At 38.9% G+C, this 18,133-nt stretch overlaps 1 protein-coding gene across 5 annotated transcripts in view; it reads right to left on the bottom strand.

The window, feature by feature from the left end:
* The window catches only part of BRD10 (bromodomain containing 10), a 66,488-nt gene extending 49,714 nt beyond the window's left edge, over window positions 1-16,774 (bottom strand). For 2 of the 5 annotated variants that reach the window (XM_075079607.1, XM_075079609.1), the window contains exons 1-3: window positions 15,452-16,343; window positions 12,702-12,902; window positions 4,005-5,422 (exon numbers count right to left, since the gene is read on the bottom strand). In XM_075079607.1, the coding sequence (XP_074935708.1) occupies window positions 4,005-5,422; window positions 12,702-12,902; window positions 15,452-15,969 (2,137 nt within the window). In that variant the 5' untranslated portion in view covers window positions 15,970-16,343. Of the gene's footprint in view, window positions 1-4,004; window positions 5,423-6,055; window positions 6,091-12,701; window positions 12,903-15,451; window positions 16,344-16,687 lie in introns of those variants that run through there. The other 3 variants (XM_075079608.1, XM_075079611.1, XM_075079610.1) reach the window with 3 other exon arrangements.
* Window positions 16,775-18,133: the final 1,359 nt, after the last annotated feature.

Below are 18,133 nucleotides of genomic sequence, written 5' to 3'. Positions count from 1 at the left end.
ACACAAAATGTAATGGTACTCTACAGAAATAAAATATAGTATGAAATAGACTTTAAGCAGATGGACTTCTATGAATCTTTCAGAGCACATGTACAGGGTACAGAATTTACATCAAGCTTCCTCTAAAAGGTGTGTGCTGTATTGATGTTTTCTACAACCACTGGAATAAAACAGATTCAGCTCACACTTACCTCTGCTTCAGGCACATTAGTTACTTCAAGCAGCCTCTGGTCCCTCCTATTTTCTCAACCCTGTGGATGCTCTGAATTTCACCCAATCCCTGTTTCAAGCACAGTCACAGAATTCTCATGCTTTTGTACTGTGTCTTGCACTGCAATCTTTGTTGTACCCCACGATTTACTTCAACATAGCTGTCTTAATCCAGATCCAACAAGCCTATCACCATTGCCACAGTCTAATTCAAGATCTAAAGCCTAAGATATCTAACTCCAGTAATAAAATAACATTTACAATGAATGTGTAGCATGCAAGTTGTTTACAGAACTACCCTCTCTGATTGCATTTTCATTATATTCCGTGACTCCATCAATAATATTGACACAGAATACTGCCACAATAATAACTATCACCTTGTTTCAAATACATAGATTCAATGAAGTGGTAACATCTTCCTTTTCATGACTTGTAAGAGAACCTCATAACTATGGCAATGCTCACGACATGGCTGTGTTCTCCAGTAAGTTTTGCTACAGTAGTTATGGGAAGTTTTCAGCTAAACAAAACCTGCACAACCAGTCTATATTTGTGCACAGTATCTTTAGGGTACCACTGCTACAGCAAGTCAGGAATGTGCAAATCACCTCAATAGAAACATGAACTGTGACTCAAAGTTACATTTAGCTGCCTTGGAGAACTAACAGTGGAAAAAAAAAATCACCTTGTTAAAAAATAAGGAAAGATACTAACTTTTACGTTCCTGATGCTCTCTTCTACCTCCTGTACTTTTAAATAACATTGTAGAGAGTGATTATGGCTATGCTCAGGTTTATATCAAGTGTTTTTGTGAATTCAGCACCCGTTTTACCAACTCTTTCTCTGTTCTACACTGTAAAGGTATCTTTAAACAGAAGAGCTTTGAGAAATACCACTTAGCCGTAAAAGTTACGAAACATTACAAAACAAAAAGGCATTAGCATGAATTCAATCCATTTCAGACTAACAGCTACAGGACTGACAGACACTTAACAAGCACAGGAAGAAAAGCTCTTTCTTATAATACTGCAATGTTTTAGGAAAATTTTCTCCAGCGGGGTCCAAATTTGCAATGAAGTAGTAGTCAGAATAAGAAGAGAAATTCCTCAGTATATTAAGAGATAAAGGACAAGAGAGTACTAAAAGATATAGGACCCTTCATATCATGCCCAGGACAGTGCCTGTCACCTGCAGATGAAAAAGAATGTTTTATACCCTCCACCTAAATGGAAATGAACACACCATCTGGGCATAACTTAGACTAACAGATCCAGCAGATCAAGTCGTTAGAGACACAGGAAAAGCAGAAGCGGAGAAGAGGAATTTCCGTCATTTCTTATTGAACAGACACACATGACACCTGTGCAGTCAGGTTTGCAAAACTGTGCAAACCCCAATAGAAAACACGGCAGAAAACTTTGTTACTTTTCTGGATTTCCACCTGCACCTACACATCTCTGTCCTGTATGAAACTGACAATGAAAAGGAGTAGTACTGTACCTGCAGTGTTCTCTGATGATGACAATATGTATCATTATAACGGAATTTCAGATGATTAATGGCATCTGGTGCTAGTCTACAGTTACAGATATTCCTAACAAAACTATACGCTAATTATTTTCTATATTAAATTACATCTGATAATGTCAAGCTCCTTACCACACAATATGGAATTGGGAAAACAGAGGTACATGGCATTTTACTGCTGAATTTACTATTCAGTCATGTAAAACCACAAGTTAAAACTGAAAGAACTGTTTTAACTCGCGTATTTTTAGTGGTATAAACTGCTAGCTTGTTATTATAATAAGCTTCTGAAACAGATTTGGGTCCTAAAATACCGTCTAATAAAGCTCAGCACACAGGATGATAACAGGATAAATAATCTCCATTATAATCACGTATCAGATCAGATTTAGATGAGCCTTTGTATTAAGGTAGTACAAATAATTTTTTTTAGTGCTTCAGAAAACAAAAGAAAGTCATTGCAAGAAATGGAGATCACATAATATCTATACAGGTCAATATTTGTAAGGTAACTGGGATAATGAAAAGCCAGGGATTTCTGTTTTCACTTTAGCATCTCTGCAGCACATGCAAAATACAAAAAGGAAACAGACTGAAGGAAAGTTCTCTCTTGATTCTAGTTTTATTAATGAGCTTAATTTCCACTGTGTCAATTAAAAGACAGGCATTTCAAATGAAAAGAACTGCCTGTACTTTGGTATTGCGATCACGCATATCACAGTAAGCACTACAGTTTCCACTAACACTAAAGGATTTAGTCTGGGATCTACTCAGATCAAAAATTCTTTAACATCACGGACTAAAAACTAGAAATTCAAAATTTAATAATTTTCACTGAAATTATATTATTATTATAAATACAACCAGTCTGTGACAATTGTTCATGATGCAATTCTTTAAAAAAGCTTAAACTCACACGCCAGTATTTACAGTTCTTTGACCAGCACTTCAAAATTTGTCTCTTTTCATCTTTAAAAACAAAAATTTAATCTGTAACTATAAAAAAAATGCTACTAACATGCTATTAAGTGTATGAAGTACCAAGATGGAGGCAAACAGGCAGCTTTTTTTTAACTTTTGGTATTTTTATGACACATATGAGAAAAGCAGTTATCACAGTAAACATCATCTCTATCAATTAACTTCAAAAGCTACTTTCAAATATTGCCAGTCTGTTTTGCTAACAATGGTTGTCTTTCAAAACAATAATCTGTTAAAAAATGACACATGCTATTCTATGAGCTCTATTAATTCTATTAATTCAAAAAAGTAGGTTTAAGCATGCGTTTTAAAATTTGGGTTACAATGAAGATGGCGACCTACTTCAAATACTTTCACAGAAAACATAAAGGACACTTGTCCCCAATTTTTTTCCAATTGTTCTCTAAATTAAAGAGCCCTTAATAGCGATTTGCGTTATTCATTTTGTTGTTGTTTGATTTTAATAAGAATTTAAACAGTAATACATTTGGAGAGCTAACAGTCACTAAAGTGACTTGATACAGTCACAGATCAAGTTTTATCGTACTTCAAATGACATCAAAATACTACAACTACCTGACAATTGGAACTGGCTTAAGGACTTCATAACTTCACTGTTTTAAAATTGTTTTAAAATTTTCCAGTGACTTAACTGAAACCTGGATCATGTATCACCTACCTGAAACAATCAACTACATGTTGGCCACATCCGTAACAAAAATGCCACCTGCATAAATTCTGTATCTCAGTTACTGCACTAAGCAGAAATGTGATCAGGCCTGCAGTCAAAGCAGTACTGTTTGGTGACCTAAGCCTACACAGTTCCAGTAGGAATGATTTTAGATTCGTTATCTCATGTAATTACTCTGCATTTCATTATAATTTGGATAAGGTAATATTGTCAGAAAGGGAATAAATATTTCCACAATTGCTATGACATAAGACAGCATAAAACAACTTCAGGCCACACTCTCTGATGCTAACCAGTCAGTCAGATTAATTCTTTTAAATATTTTTTGAAATAAACAAACTCTTCGAATTGATTATGTTCTCTAAAGATACATTCTGCAAATGAACCATGGTTTCATCAGCTGATGAGACTGTTTTATATGCTTGCGTTATTGAATGGGAAACTAACACTAAAATTAACATCAGAAAAGTCTAATGCAATACAGCTGTCCTGTTTCACAAAAGAAGATGCAGACTAATCAGCTAAGAAAACAAACAAAAAAAGGAAATATGTATCCTCTTATTTTTTACTACAGGTAAAAATGTCAACTTACCAGACTTGTGCTTCTTGTGTTTTGCTTTCTTTTTAATTATAAACAACTTGTTTTGGATCTCAGATTTATAAGATTTGAATGGATGAAGATGAATCTCATGCTTTCTTTGCAAGTCATCAATTTTTCTCTGTAGATTTTCATTTAGAATATCCTTCAACTTCTTTTTTTTCTTTTTCTTCTTTTTTGCCTGCAACTTATTTAATTTCGTATTATTTTGCAGTGAGTTCTCTAGCATTGTTTCTGTAGAAGAGTCACGGCAATTTATGTCTTGGTTGTCATTACGAGTGCCATTAACATGCATTTGGCAAGCTTTCAGTGTGTTCTCCTTGAATGGACTGATCTCAGCTTTTACTCTGGCCATTTCAGCACAACCTTGTCCATTCTCCACAGCCCTTAGTTCTCCTGAACTAGGCTGACCACCCATACCAATAATCTCTCCTGAATTCCTCAAGTTCTCTTTACGGCAATGAGTTTTTTTGATGTTGCCGACTCCTGAGGTCTTGATTTCACAGTTAATCTCCTCTGTAGTGACTCTAAAGCTACCTAAACATGTTTTTTTTTCTGGACAGATAACAATGGAATCCAATCTTTTCTCATCTTCTGTCTTAGAATGATGAAGCTCATCTCTACCACCAGAACTGACCTCCCCATTGCTTTTGCTTACATATTCATGTTTTACTTTCTCCAATTTAATACGTGACACTTTCTTAACTTTGATGGGAGGAGATGGGAATTCAGGAGCCTGAAAAGGTTTTTGTTTGTAAATCCGAATATCTGCACCACAGAACTGTGGAAAATGAATATATGCGTTCTCCAAGTAGTCATAACCAAGAATTACTTCTCTGCATTCATGGATAGGCTGACCTAGCACTGCATCCTGAACATCCTTTTGTGTTTCATACACAAAATCACAGAGGCCTTTTAGCAGCCATACTTTTTGGTGGAATGGTAGCTCATGAAATGGTTTGTCTTCCAAGGGACTAACTTCACCAAGGACTTTGAAAAACTGGGGACACAATCCAAGTTTTTCTGCAGAGCTATTAGGATTGTCCGTCTGCCCTACAACATTATACCAATGTTGTACTTTCTGTCTGAGTGCCACTTCCCAAGCCCTGTAAGGAAGTGTAGGCCTGCGATGTAACGTAGATCTGCGATGAGGAGGACTTAACAGAGAAGTCATTATTTTAGATAAAAAAATACTACACTGAGGCATCAGAAGACAACGTTCCAATTCATAGAATACTATTTCAGGTAAATTTAAAATCTGTTGTGCTAAACAAAGAAAATGACCAATAGCTGGAATCTCCCACATTGTCTCCATCCTTGTAGGTGCTGCTTGAGCTAAAAGGGACTTTTCCCATTCTTCTATTTCTTTCTGACTAGCTTCTTCTGCTTCTTTTCTTTCTTGCTCTCTCAGCCTATTAAAAGAAAGTTCATGAAAATTTAGGTATCGGATGAAGAAAAGAAAATAGGGAGAAAAAAAATAACCACAACATGACATACATACTTATCTTGAAGTAATAAAGAACACAGTACATTAAGTTTTAACTCAGTTTGTCTTACACTGGATTGCATAATGCATCACTGCACCAAAATGGGAAATTATAGTGTTATTTCTATCACCACTGGTTTAAAAAGGGGAAAAGGTAAGGAAAAAACCTGGCAGATATCAGTAGTTTGGGTGATTTAGATTTTTTTGAAAAATGTATTCCCTTCCCCAATCCCTTTTTGGCAGGATTAAATATTTCCAACAAACTATCTGTATAAAAATCCCTGAAAACAAATTCCAGATAAGTCTTGCTTTCAAGTGATTGCCCTATAGCTTGTGTCACCTACTCTGTAACTCCCTTCCTCAGCAGACAAGTATACATGCCTAACTTAAGTGCTTCATTCACATACAAGAGACATTTTCCCTCCCACCCACAAGTGTGTTACTAGTTGGTTTGCAATGGTGGTCAAAAAGGAAACAAATATCAGGATGTATGAAGAATGTGATGGAAAATAACACCAGAAATAAAATGTCATTACATTAATAAATGGTTTGCCCTCACCTGAAAAACTGTATTCAGTTCTGGTCCCCCTATCTAAAAAAAGGATAGAGCAGAAATAGTGGGTATTCAGAGAAAGAGGTTATCAGTAATCAGAGGCCTGCAAAAACTTCTGAAAAGTCTGGGACTCTACAGAAGACACTAGCAAGAGGAAACATGACAGCAATATTCAAAACTAATATAATAGACTGGGAACTTCTATTTACTTTTATTTGTAAATTCATCATGAAATTTAAAGGCAACAAGTTTAAGAGGAAGTAATGCTTCCACTTCAGATAAGCAATCATGCGTAGCTTACCATCTAACTTACTAGAACACAGGATATGTCAATTTAGTTCCAAAGTGAAAAATAGGAAATCTGCAGGAATCACAAGGATATCAAGGGTTACCAGTAACTGGAGGGATTTTAATTTAATGTTGCAATGGTAAACTGACATTTTTGCCTCAAGGCATGACCAGATTCCAAAAGATAGGATTAGAATACAACTGTACTTAGAGGAAATTTTTTCTAGAGCTCATTCAAAGCTTCTCATATCTTTTTCTCTGAAAAGCTTCTCTGAAGCTTCTGTCACTGACCACTGCTAGAAGCGATCACCTGCATGTATTACTAATGTGATCTGTTACTGGAATTTACATGTCCTTATTTGCAGATTGCTACCCTCCAATTACATCTCTTGGTATACAAGTAGCAAATAAATGCCATTAATCCATTCCAAGCATCAATGCTTTCCAAATTCAGCCAAAGAGTAACGGCATATTAAAATATGTCTTTTGACAACATGAAGCTAACAGTGGCTTCTAGCATGAAGAATGCTTGTTTGAAGTATTGACTAGTTATCTTGTTAATGTAAAATATATGACAAACCTAGCTTAGCCCACATTTTAATATCAATGCAGGAGAAATATGCCATGACCACAAACTTAAAATTTATATCCTCTATGTATGCAAAAACAACATATAATACAGTAAGATTCTGCTGAACACTTTAACTTACATAATTAAATTAAAAGTGACTTGCTACTATTATTTGAACAGAAATTTTTAACACCACACACATGCATCCTTCTTACTTATGCACCTGTCAAATGCAAAAAGACAGATTCATGCAAAATAAAATTAAAATGTAAAAGCGAACAGGCCAGTAAATTCTCAGCTTCACTAGCCCAATGCAGCAGTAATTTAACTGTACAATGAATGGGATCTAAAGACAAAACTCCACTTTGCAGCACTAATTTAAACATATAATGAATGTGGTCTAATGACAAAATCCCATTTGCCATTCTAGGTGAATAAACCAGTAAACTCAACACTACTTGCATAGGTAAAGTAAGCATTTTTTTTATTCTGACTTGTTCTATTTCCACGCATAAATAAATAAATAAGAATTATAAATAAAAATAAGTAGCTTAAAAGTGGGGCAGAGGGAAAAACAATAGTAAGTAAAAACTGTTCTCAAAAATAAATTTCAAAGCACTCCTGAATCCTACTCCCTCCTCCCTCCTAACTGTAAGACATACTTCCAAATAACCTGCTGCCTCCAAAATATACTATTAAAATAGTACAGAAATAAGCTTAAACATGGATAGACAGCAAGATAGAACATTTGTAGAAACAATCATATTTCGGTATCATTTAATAAAAACACAGGCTGTAGATACTCTAAAAATACCGTCTTTGCAAGCAGTTTCAACTTATCATTAATTAATAATTCAAATTCAGGTAGAATTTTCAAAATAAATACCCTGGATTCACCTCTGTCTTGTTATTCCTAAAATGCCAATCATTATGCTATTTTAAAGATCTTTTTAAAAAGAAAAACATACATTGTTTCACTTGCAAAAAGTTTGCTCTTTTTTTAAAAAGCTGTCGTTTTATCACAGTATCTGTAGTCATTCCATTCTCAGTAGACATTTCAGAAAAAAAATTTAAATAATAGCACACTTTCATATCTTTGTTACTGAGGTCTTCCTACTAGCTGCCCATCTTTGGGGGGCATAGCTTTTTCTTGGAGTGTTTTTTAGAGAGGAAGGATGGGGATGAAGAAGGAAGAGGAGGTAGGGTGAGGGAGCAAAAGTTGGGGGGAGAGAAACATTTTATAGTTAGCAGGACAAATATCCTTACACTGAGAAAAATACACAAGAATCCATGAACTGGAAAAACATATTTGGCTTTTATGCTACCAGCAAATGTAAAAAACCTGTTGTTTCATACTTTTGCTTACATTTAGCAGGAATGTGTTTGTGGACATGTATTGTGTTTACAATAATAACACAAAACTATTCTAAAATCAAGCTGACATTTCCAGAATACCAAAGGACAAAACTCCTAGAATATATCTGCAGCAGTTGTTTTGCAGCTCTTGAGTGGATAAACCCATGACACCTGGCCTTAAAATGCAGCAGACATGCACCCCAAGTAGAGGTACCACCTAAAACAGAGTTCAGACTCCCCACTTTCCTTATCATTTTCTCACTTGAGACAGTAAACACATCTCACCAGCTAATTCCTTCTCACTTGCAACAAGAGATTTCACTTGGAGGGGGGAGGAGGCAAAGACTGGATTGTACTTTTCCCCCTCAGCCCAATTACCACTTCCAAACCACTTAAGTGTTGAGTAATTTTTCACAGGTAAAAGGTAAGGCATTGGAACTCTGATGACAAGGTACAGACAGCTGTGATAATTCTACAGTAACTTGTTTCTAAAAACTTTCATTTAAAAATAAACTAGAAAGCTATGTACAAAATAGCAGTATTATGCATTATTCTAAATGAAATCAAGATTTAGTAGCCAGAATAAATTAGATCTGGAGATGCTCATGTGACCTTAATTCTGTATCTGTAATGTCTTACATCATATTGTGACATACTCTACATTTTTCCATAGGACTCAGTTCATTTCATGCTACAGCATCCTCATAAAAGGCAAAATCAACTGTATAAGCGTACCTCATTCCACAATTTTGCTAGTTTAAATTACTATCTTACAACTGAAATTGAAATCTTTAAATATTTTAATGAACATGCCTGAAACTTATCCCAGGATCACGTTTTCAGAGATGGTAGAGACAGAGCTGCGTAGCATAAATTTCAACAAACCGAAGTCATAGACACTTAATTCCCATTTAAGTCAACCAGTTAATTACTTGTTAGTCACTGGTGGTTTTAAAAATTTCAGTAGGAATCTACCTCTGTTTCAGTATCTAAATGCCCCTAAACAGGCAAGCATTTCCAATTATATAATAATTCCCCCATTATTTATGGTTAACTAATATGTAAGTTAGTATGTATATATAATATTAATATAGCATGTAACCAAACAGCTGAGTAGAACCTCATGGAATTGTATCTAATAATCTAAAGATATTAAATATTCTGATAATTAGAACAATTGGACAAAAGGAAAGCTTATAAAGATTGACAAGAAAAGTAAATCAGATTTTGTTATGTATATACTTTGGGTGGAAAAAGTGCTTTTGCTGCTGTACAGAAACTATTAGCTGCAAAACAGTGACATCAGCTTTGCAAAGACATCTTCCCAGTTTTCACACACTGAGTCTACCATATTGAATGTATCACTTGGGGAAGGTTATAAAACATTAAATAAAGAGAAAATTAAATAGGTTTTTGCAGAAATGGATAAACTACAGGAAAGGAAAAGAGAACCCTCTACAAAGGATACCTATATAACAAAAATAAAGAATTTTGAGTAGGATTACCAGGAATTAAACTACAGAAAAGATGAAGAAAACACACTTCAGGATATTCTTCCAAATATACTGTTGAAAAAAAGCTTGTAGAACAAATTACAAGGATTGGGGGACAGGGGGATCTAAAACTACTTTAAAGATTTCATTTACTGCAATTCTTTCTATTCATCATAAGATGCCTGTGCTTTACAAGAGTATAGCTAAACATCTAAAGCAAAGGATTAGATATTAACTGGACTTCAACAGGCAATTTCTTTAGGTAGGAGACTAAGTTTTGCAGAAATGCACTTGCATTTGCAACCTTACTTATCCGGGGCTGAAAGCGTGTAACCCCTACTGAAGCAGCTGATAATTACAAGCTACAAAGTATGCATATACTGAGTGGTCTGCTGGACGGCCAGAAAGTGAGCATTTCATGTTCCTGATAACTCATCTGCACTTCCCTTGCACGGCAGGAGCTGCCTATCCAAACACAACTGATTTGCCTGCACACAAGGTTATACTACCAGCCTACACACAATTTTAAGAGGAAAAACGACAGCAGAGCAAGAGAAGGAGGAAAGCAAAATTCAGTAGAGTAGACACTAAAATCCTAAACAGTTTACCCACTCATTTGAGTCGACCATCACAGTCACACATAATTATACTCTGACACAGGATAGTCTATATTACAGCAGATTTGGAGACTCAGTCTTTTACAACTGTGATGAAAGACTAAGTGAAACAATCAATAATAACAATCAATAAAATAATCTGTAGCCACTAAAGTAGTGCTTTAGTTCTAAGAACACATTTTATGCCATGAATTCTACAGGGATACAACAAAGAAAATGGGAATTCTGCATTAGCATCTCGTAGCCTGAAAAAAAGGTGGATAGTATTTCAGAATCACTTATTTTTACTTGAATTTTCCTTGCAGATTTAGTAGGAGCTTTAAACAGGTATAAATGCAGTTTCAGTTCAGCAAACTTCATTTTTATTACAAAAAAATGCAGAGTGAGTGAAAGCCAAATTCAGTAACGAAAATGCACATCTGCCAATGGATCAAGACTGTAGCTCTAAGGAATACTGCAGTGGGGTTACCAGGACAGCGCCATGCACTCCAATTAAACTACCCATGTCTGCAATCTTGCATATAGTTTTGAAAGTATCTATTCTGTGCCAACCTCAGTGTGTCAGATTTCTAAAACAAGCAGCTGAATAACAATTTTCTCTTCTTAACAGCTAGCAATATATTTAACATAATATATATTGTAGCAATAATCCAAAATAAATTTAGGAAGTTGTAACACATTTTTGAATAAAAATAGTGTCCCATCTTAGTGCCACAAGTATGTGCATTTATATATAAAACACTTTGAAAATTTTATATACGGCATCATATGATCTCCAGTGGTTATGTATTACTAATTTTATAGGCCTTCCAATTTCCGAGCATTTTTCATAAAATCCCTCTACAATGTACTTTTGGAACATTTGCATTTTGGTGAGTTGGGAAATAATTGGTACAGAGAGGTCTGAGCTACTTTGGAAACATGGTGGATCCATTAGGAAATAAGAAAAGTGAATAAGATATCTGAAGCATGATTATTTGAGGAGATTCAATAGAGTCAAAGAAATATTCAACCAGCTATCTACTGACACATTTTTATTGCTTCCTAATAAGTGACATAGTTCAAAATTTTAGGGCACAGAGAGGCAAGCTAGTTGGGATCTTTTTTTGTTACTGTAGAACATTCTGTGGTATCAACCACCACTGAGTATCCTTTGCACAGGACCTGGGACATTTGGGTATATCCAGATACATGGATTTAACTGTTACGTACTACAGTTTCGCAGCAACATGCTTAAAACAGTTGTATATAAGCAAAATTTTTATTTGATCAGGTAATATGTTCTACTGACTCCATGGATGAACTAAAATCCAATCAAAACGTCCTTTTTCATAACAGCATTATCAAGTTCAGAGATCTAGAACACAGCATAGAACACAAATAAAGAGAATTTCACCCAAGAAACCTTAGTGATCTTTGGTTTTTTTTGCAAAATATGCGGTAGGTTAGAAGAAGAAAGATTCACTCAGTTCTAGGGAAAAAGTACTGGCTAACACTCAAGTCAGCCAAAACTGTATAGCTTCAAGTCTGCTGAAAATGAAGATTATCTGCAAAATGAGAGTAAACTGGTTAAATATGGGGAACATCTACAAAACTATAAACTTTGAAAACAGCTGGAAATATCTTGCTTCCTAAACCTAATACTCTCTTACCATGTTCCACATTCAGATACAGTCTCTTAAGTACACAAGCTTATAAGCTTCGTTTTCCTCAAAGTAAAACATACCGTCATTGACATTAAACACTGCCTGGGACTATATAAGTCTTAAATTTACGAAAACCACAAAATCCCACAGAGTTAATTACACACACATTCTAAATTTGTTACCTAACTGACAAGCTGAAGTGCCATATCAGTGAGGTAGCAGGAGTGTCACTGGCAGAGATAATTTGCTCCTGGCTATCAGTCAGGGAAGCAGTGACAAGATCACAGAATTAGACTGTAGTTAAGCATTCTGTTTGTTTTTAATCTAATTGTTGCATGGACAACAGTCCAAGGAAAGGTATGATAAACCATTACTGAGCTAACAGGACATTGCTGTGGATGCTTTCAGTTACTATTAAAAGTTTCACAACACTAAAATAACAATAGCCTTAATTTATTTTAATGCTTACCTAACTTGAACAACTTCTCAAGAAGGTGGTAAATCAAAACCTCATTTCTTGCTTTGTGGATGCACTGTATTGAAATCTTAGGCTCATTCATTAACTTACGACAAACAGCATCACAACATTTATTTACCTAAAAAAGCCTTAAGGAGCTAGCCCCTGAGAGAACTAAGAAGTTTGGTTATTTAAAACCAAAACAAAACAGTTTTTCCTCTTACCTCTTTTCCTCTTTTGCCCTCAGCTGTTCCTCTTGTCTTAGAGCCTGAACCATCACAGACTCAAACATGCTTGTTGACAAGCCTACTAAATTGCGAGGTGTGGAACGACGTCTTGTTGCAATGCACACTGTTCCCTTCTCATCTTCCAGCCCATAGCATCCTCTAGATGTTACAAATATAGATGTTTTCTCTCTTAAATGCCTAGAAGAAAAAAAGTAAGCCAATTCATGACTACAGTTTCCCCTACTAACGGCAGTTCAATGCCTACACTACCAACCACAGATTGAGCACATTTGTTCAGAAAAAAGCAGTTATTTTTCACCTGCCATTTCTCCCACATTGAAAGTCCCTTTACAAAATTTTAGACTTAAAACCAACATAAGCTATGTTTCCACATGTATTAAAAATGATGGATGTTTATCTCACGTAACCAAATACTGTTTGGAGATTGAATTTTCTATATTAATCCACAAATACTTGGAAAGAAAATACTTCACAAGACCTGAGAAAATAAACTATAATTTTCAGAAAACATCTAAAAATACTCCTCCCCTTCCTCCCCTGGGCACTTGCTGGTTTGTGCTGGGGGGTCTGTGTGTTAAACAACAGTTGAGTTTTGTTAAAAATTAAACATTTAAAGCAAAACACTACAAATTTAGTTGTAAAGTTACATTTCATCTTACCCTGTTTCAAGGTATTCCAGCAAAATTTGTATGAGAAGTCACACTTTCACACGACCTCTGAAAACTTTTAGGGAAGAGGAAAAAATCCAACCTCCATTCAAAAGCAACCTCCATTCTAAGGTAATTTTCTGTGGCTTGTAATATCTGAGAATCATGTAGCTAACATTGATCACTTCCCTTCAGTTACTTGATGGGGATCATTGAGCTAAATACTGCTCTGTAATGAAGCAAAAATGATTATTCCAAGAAATAGCTCTTGAATTTCATTTTACTAATAAAATTAGTTCTTTTGAACACTTAAATCTGTCTGATCAAAAATTGTGAAATAACTTTGAGACTTCCCAATTCCATAATCCCTTCTAAATATAGTTTTTAGATACTTTTACCAAGCTAGTGTACACAGATATATTGAAAAAAAATCTTTACAAATCTTTGAAAAGTTAATGTAAGAGACATTGACTATATACTGACGTGGGATTATTTTTAGCCAGTTTAATATTTCTTAATATTTATTTGAAAGACTGTGCATTTTTGGAAGAATGACAACAGCAATGGGATTTTTTAGTAAATACATATATTGCTATTTGATGACGCAGTACATAAATTGACTTCTCTTTGTTACGGAGTGTCTAATAAAAAGGCATTGAGCATTCTCAGGTCCTACCAAATCCAATGAGTAGTCATATAATTCAACAAAAAGCCTTCAACAAAATGCCTTTCAATTCAATGCAGTTGAGATATTACAGCCACACAACACAGAGAAATGAACTTGGCACAAATCTTCCAAGCTGCATTTGGTTAGCTATTTATTTGCCAGCAGTAAGTCTTTTAAGCCAGGAATTGATGGTTTGGTTTTTTGTGGGTGTTGTTTGGGGTTTTTTTTAATCAAGTTTTACTCAAGCAAACTAGCAACATTCATGCCCCGTTAGGTTCTGCTCCTTCCCTTCTACTCCCAAACTGTCCCACAACTGCTGTTAAGCAAAACTAGTTTCGAATATAGCATTGCTACACCAACACAGAGTATGTCACTCTGGCTTATTCAGTCAAGTTGCACACCGCACTCCTCAAGTGTTTCTACTATGCAAGCTAGGTTCGTTTTACCAGCTGGTGGCGAACAATCTGTGTCACTAGCAAGTTTAAGGTTGATGGACATGCACAGCTTTATGCATTTCCCAATCCTGTTCCTTCTTCACCTTCACCCTTTGCCAAAAAATCCTCTTGGTTTTACATGCAGAATACTATGCTGCTCAGAAGACTGAGGGACCTTTCATTGTTAGAAGCCACCACAGTTTTCTGAATATGACTAAACTAAGCCTGTGTCAAACTCACAAGACAGCATGTATTTTAGTTGTGATTTAAACTGGGCTTTCTGCTATATAGTTTGACAGCTTTCTATGCTTCAGCTGCTTTGGCTGATAAATGAGTTCCTGCCAGGGACTTACATTTAAACATATCAAAATTTCCATTTTGCCATTCAAGACTATGATATGCAAAGCTTCAGCTTTCATTTTTTGATTATCAAAAAGTATTCCAACACTAAATTACCCATTTCAAAGCAGGTACTTTGGCCAAAGATTTTATTCCTACTTATTTTAAAGACAGTAGAAATATCACTGACTGTAAAAATTACAATTTTAAAGAGCTCATTTTAAAGAGTTCATACACAGTTTGGGTAGTTTCACTTGTTTTTGACAGCATAAAACAAAGGAAGGAGCATTTGACAACTTGTTAAAACACGTGTGCCTCCATGTTCATAAAAGGCTTCTTTCAGAAGGAAAATCAGCCAGGAAATGCTGTGCTCTATTTTGCATCTTGGTATTTTCAGGTTTGGAATCTCCGAAGGATTCTGGATGGAGATTTGAATTTTTGCCAGCAGGAAACGTTCCTCTTCATTGAATTATTCAGAGCTTGAGGATTTGGATGGGACAAACACATTCAAATGTGTTTTATTGTGGGTTTTTAAAAAAACCATTCAAACCGTACTTTTTATGTAAAGACACACACCCTCCTATTCTACTCCATATAAAAAGCATCTGGCAGGGCCCCTACAGGGTCTTCTACACCTACCGGGACAGCAGCGCCAGCTTCTGTTCCAGCATCATTTCCAGCTTCTGGGCCTGTTTGGAGAGCCAGTGATCTACACCATGCAGTCTGTAACATGTCTCCAGCATTAGCCGGAAGTCACCCACGAAATCTGCTATTCCTCCGTACTGCCCACTGGAAAACTTCTCTTCCATCTTCAACAGCCACATTCCATCGGAGTGACTGCCGTTACGACCCGAAAGGGAGCCTGCTCCTTCTTCCCTGATGGATGCCTGATCAGCGAGGGGCTTCAAAAACGGTGCTGTCAGGGGCCGGTACTTCTCCATGAGAAACTCGCGCAAGATGCGGTACCCCTGCTGCAGCTCGGGATTCAGGCTCTGCTCCCAAGAGCAGACGCCGCTCTTCCCTCCCGCATCATCTCCCTCCTTGCCCGGCTCCTCCTCCGCGCACCGAAGGCGGCTCGCCGAGGCCCGATGCGCCGAAAGCTCTCCGCCCGCGGCGCCGGCCGGCTCTGCCGAGTCCATGTCTCCCACCCCGGGCATGCACAGAGCCTCGCCGGCTCCAAGGGGGCCGCCGGCCCGGGGCCGGCTCTTCAGCCGCGCTGCCCCTCGCCCAGCCGGCGGCTCGACATCGGGCTCACCTATGCACAGAGACACGATTCAGACCCTCGCCGCGCTCCCCCGCGACGGCCTCAGCCCTGCCCCCACCTGCGGGGGGACGGGACGGGGGGGGGGGGGGGCGCGGCTGCCGGGGAGGAGGCGGTGGCCGGCCGCAGGGTTATCCCGCCTCTCCCCGCCGCCAGCCTCCCCCAACCAGCGCGCCCGGGCCTGCCTGCGACCCCGCCCGGCCGCCCGAGGGCCGTGCCCTCGCCCTCAGGGGCCGCCCTCGGCAGCGGACGGCGGCGCACTCCGCCCCCCGCCCCCCCGCCCCCCGCATCCCGCCCCCCGCCGGCCGCGCCTCGACTCGCCCGCCCTCTCCTTTCCTCTCCTCCCCTCCCCGCCCCCCCACGCCCTGACGAGGTCCCCCTCCTGAAGGAGGAGGAGGAGGAGGAATAGGAGAGGGACGGCGGGCGGGCAGCAGGTGCCGTTTCCCCGCTGGCCGCCCCCGACCGGCTCGTGTCTCCGCGGCGAGCGCTCCCCCTCCTCGCCTCACAGCGGCGGCGTCGTCGTTAACCACCAGTTAACGGCCGGCGCGTGCGGGGCGAGGAGGAAGGGGGCGCAGCCCGGGAGCGGGGCGAGAGAAAGGGACGCGGCGCCTCACCTAGCGCGCATGCACAAGCGGCCGGGCGGCGGCGGCGCGCTCGTTGTTTTGGATGCCAGATGAGGTGGCGTCATCAGTAGGCGCCTGGCCCTGAGAGGGGCGCGGGAGGCTGAAGGCGCATGCGCCGACCGGGGCCGGCGGCCGTGGCGCGCATGCGTGTTGGGGTGTGACAGCCTCACCTCACCTCACCTCACTTCACCTCACTTCACCTCACCTGACTTCACCTCACCTAACCCCACACCACCGACCTCCAAGTCCCTCAGGCCGTTTTGTCTCTGGAGGACTGTCGATGTTGGGGCATAAAAACATCCACCAACCTCACTGGAGCATAAACCAACCATTGCTTTTGTGCACCTGATACGAGGTTTCCTTTAAGTACACCCAAAAAACGGACTTCCCGAACGTTAAAAAGTGTTCCCTTAAAGGCATTCAGTCGTTAAGGTGGGGAATCATACAATCATAGAATGTCCTGAGTTGGAACGGACCCGCAAGGATCATCAAGTCCAACTCCTGTCCCTGCACAGGACAACCCCAAAACTCACACCATATCTCTGAGGGCACTGGCGAGGCCACACCTTGAATATTGTGTGCAGCTTTGGGCCCCTCAGTATAAGGAAGACGTTGAGGTGCTGGAGCGTGTCCAAAGAAGAACAATGAAGCTGGTGAAGGGTCTGGAAAGCAGGTCTTATGAGGAGCAGCTGAAGGATTTTTCAGGCTGGAGACTAAAAAATTATTTCAGGGTTGTTTAGTATGGAGAAGAGGAGGCTGAGGGGAGACCTTATTGGTCTCTACAACCACCTGAAAGGAGGTTGTAGTGAGGTGGGTGTTGGCCTCTTCTCCCAAGCTACTAGTGATAGGACGAGAAGAAATGGCTTTAAGCTGCATCAGGGGAGGCTTAGATTGGATATTAGGAAAAATTTCTTCACTGAAAGAGTTGTCAAGCATTGGAACAGGCTGCCCAGAGAGGTGGTTGAGTCACCATCGCTGGAGGTGTTCAAAAAATATGTAGACATGGCACTTCAGGGCATGGTTTAGGAGGCATCGTGGTGTTGCGTTGATGGTTGGACTTGATGAACCTAGAGATCTTTTCCAACCTTAATGATTCTATGATTCTAAGTGCTTCTTTAATATTGTCAGGCTTGGTGCCGTGACCACCTCCCTGGGGAGCCTGATCCAGTGCTCCACTGCCCACTGGGTGAAGAACCTTTTCCTAACATCCAACTTAAATTTGAAGTTGAATAGAGTTGTTTTTGTGTAAGAAAATGCTCTAATAACTGAAATGACCACAATGGGGTAACACTTCCACAGACAGAGCCTTCACAGTGTGCTCTGATCAAAGGCCCATTTGATGCTGCACTACTCATTGTTTGCAGCATCCGAAATGCTTTAAGATAACAGCTGTTGATTTCTTTATGGTGTTAACTCTCATAAATTTCATTTGAATGA

Source organism: Phalacrocorax aristotelis, chromosome Z (genome assembly GCF_949628215.1).
Source record: "Phalacrocorax aristotelis chromosome Z, bGulAri2.1, whole genome shotgun sequence".
NCBI lineage: Eukaryota > Metazoa > Chordata > Aves > Suliformes > Phalacrocoracidae > Phalacrocorax > Phalacrocorax aristotelis.
The sequence above is the reverse complement of the archived record's forward strand: the minus strand, read 5'-3'. Positions and strand labels throughout refer to the sequence as shown.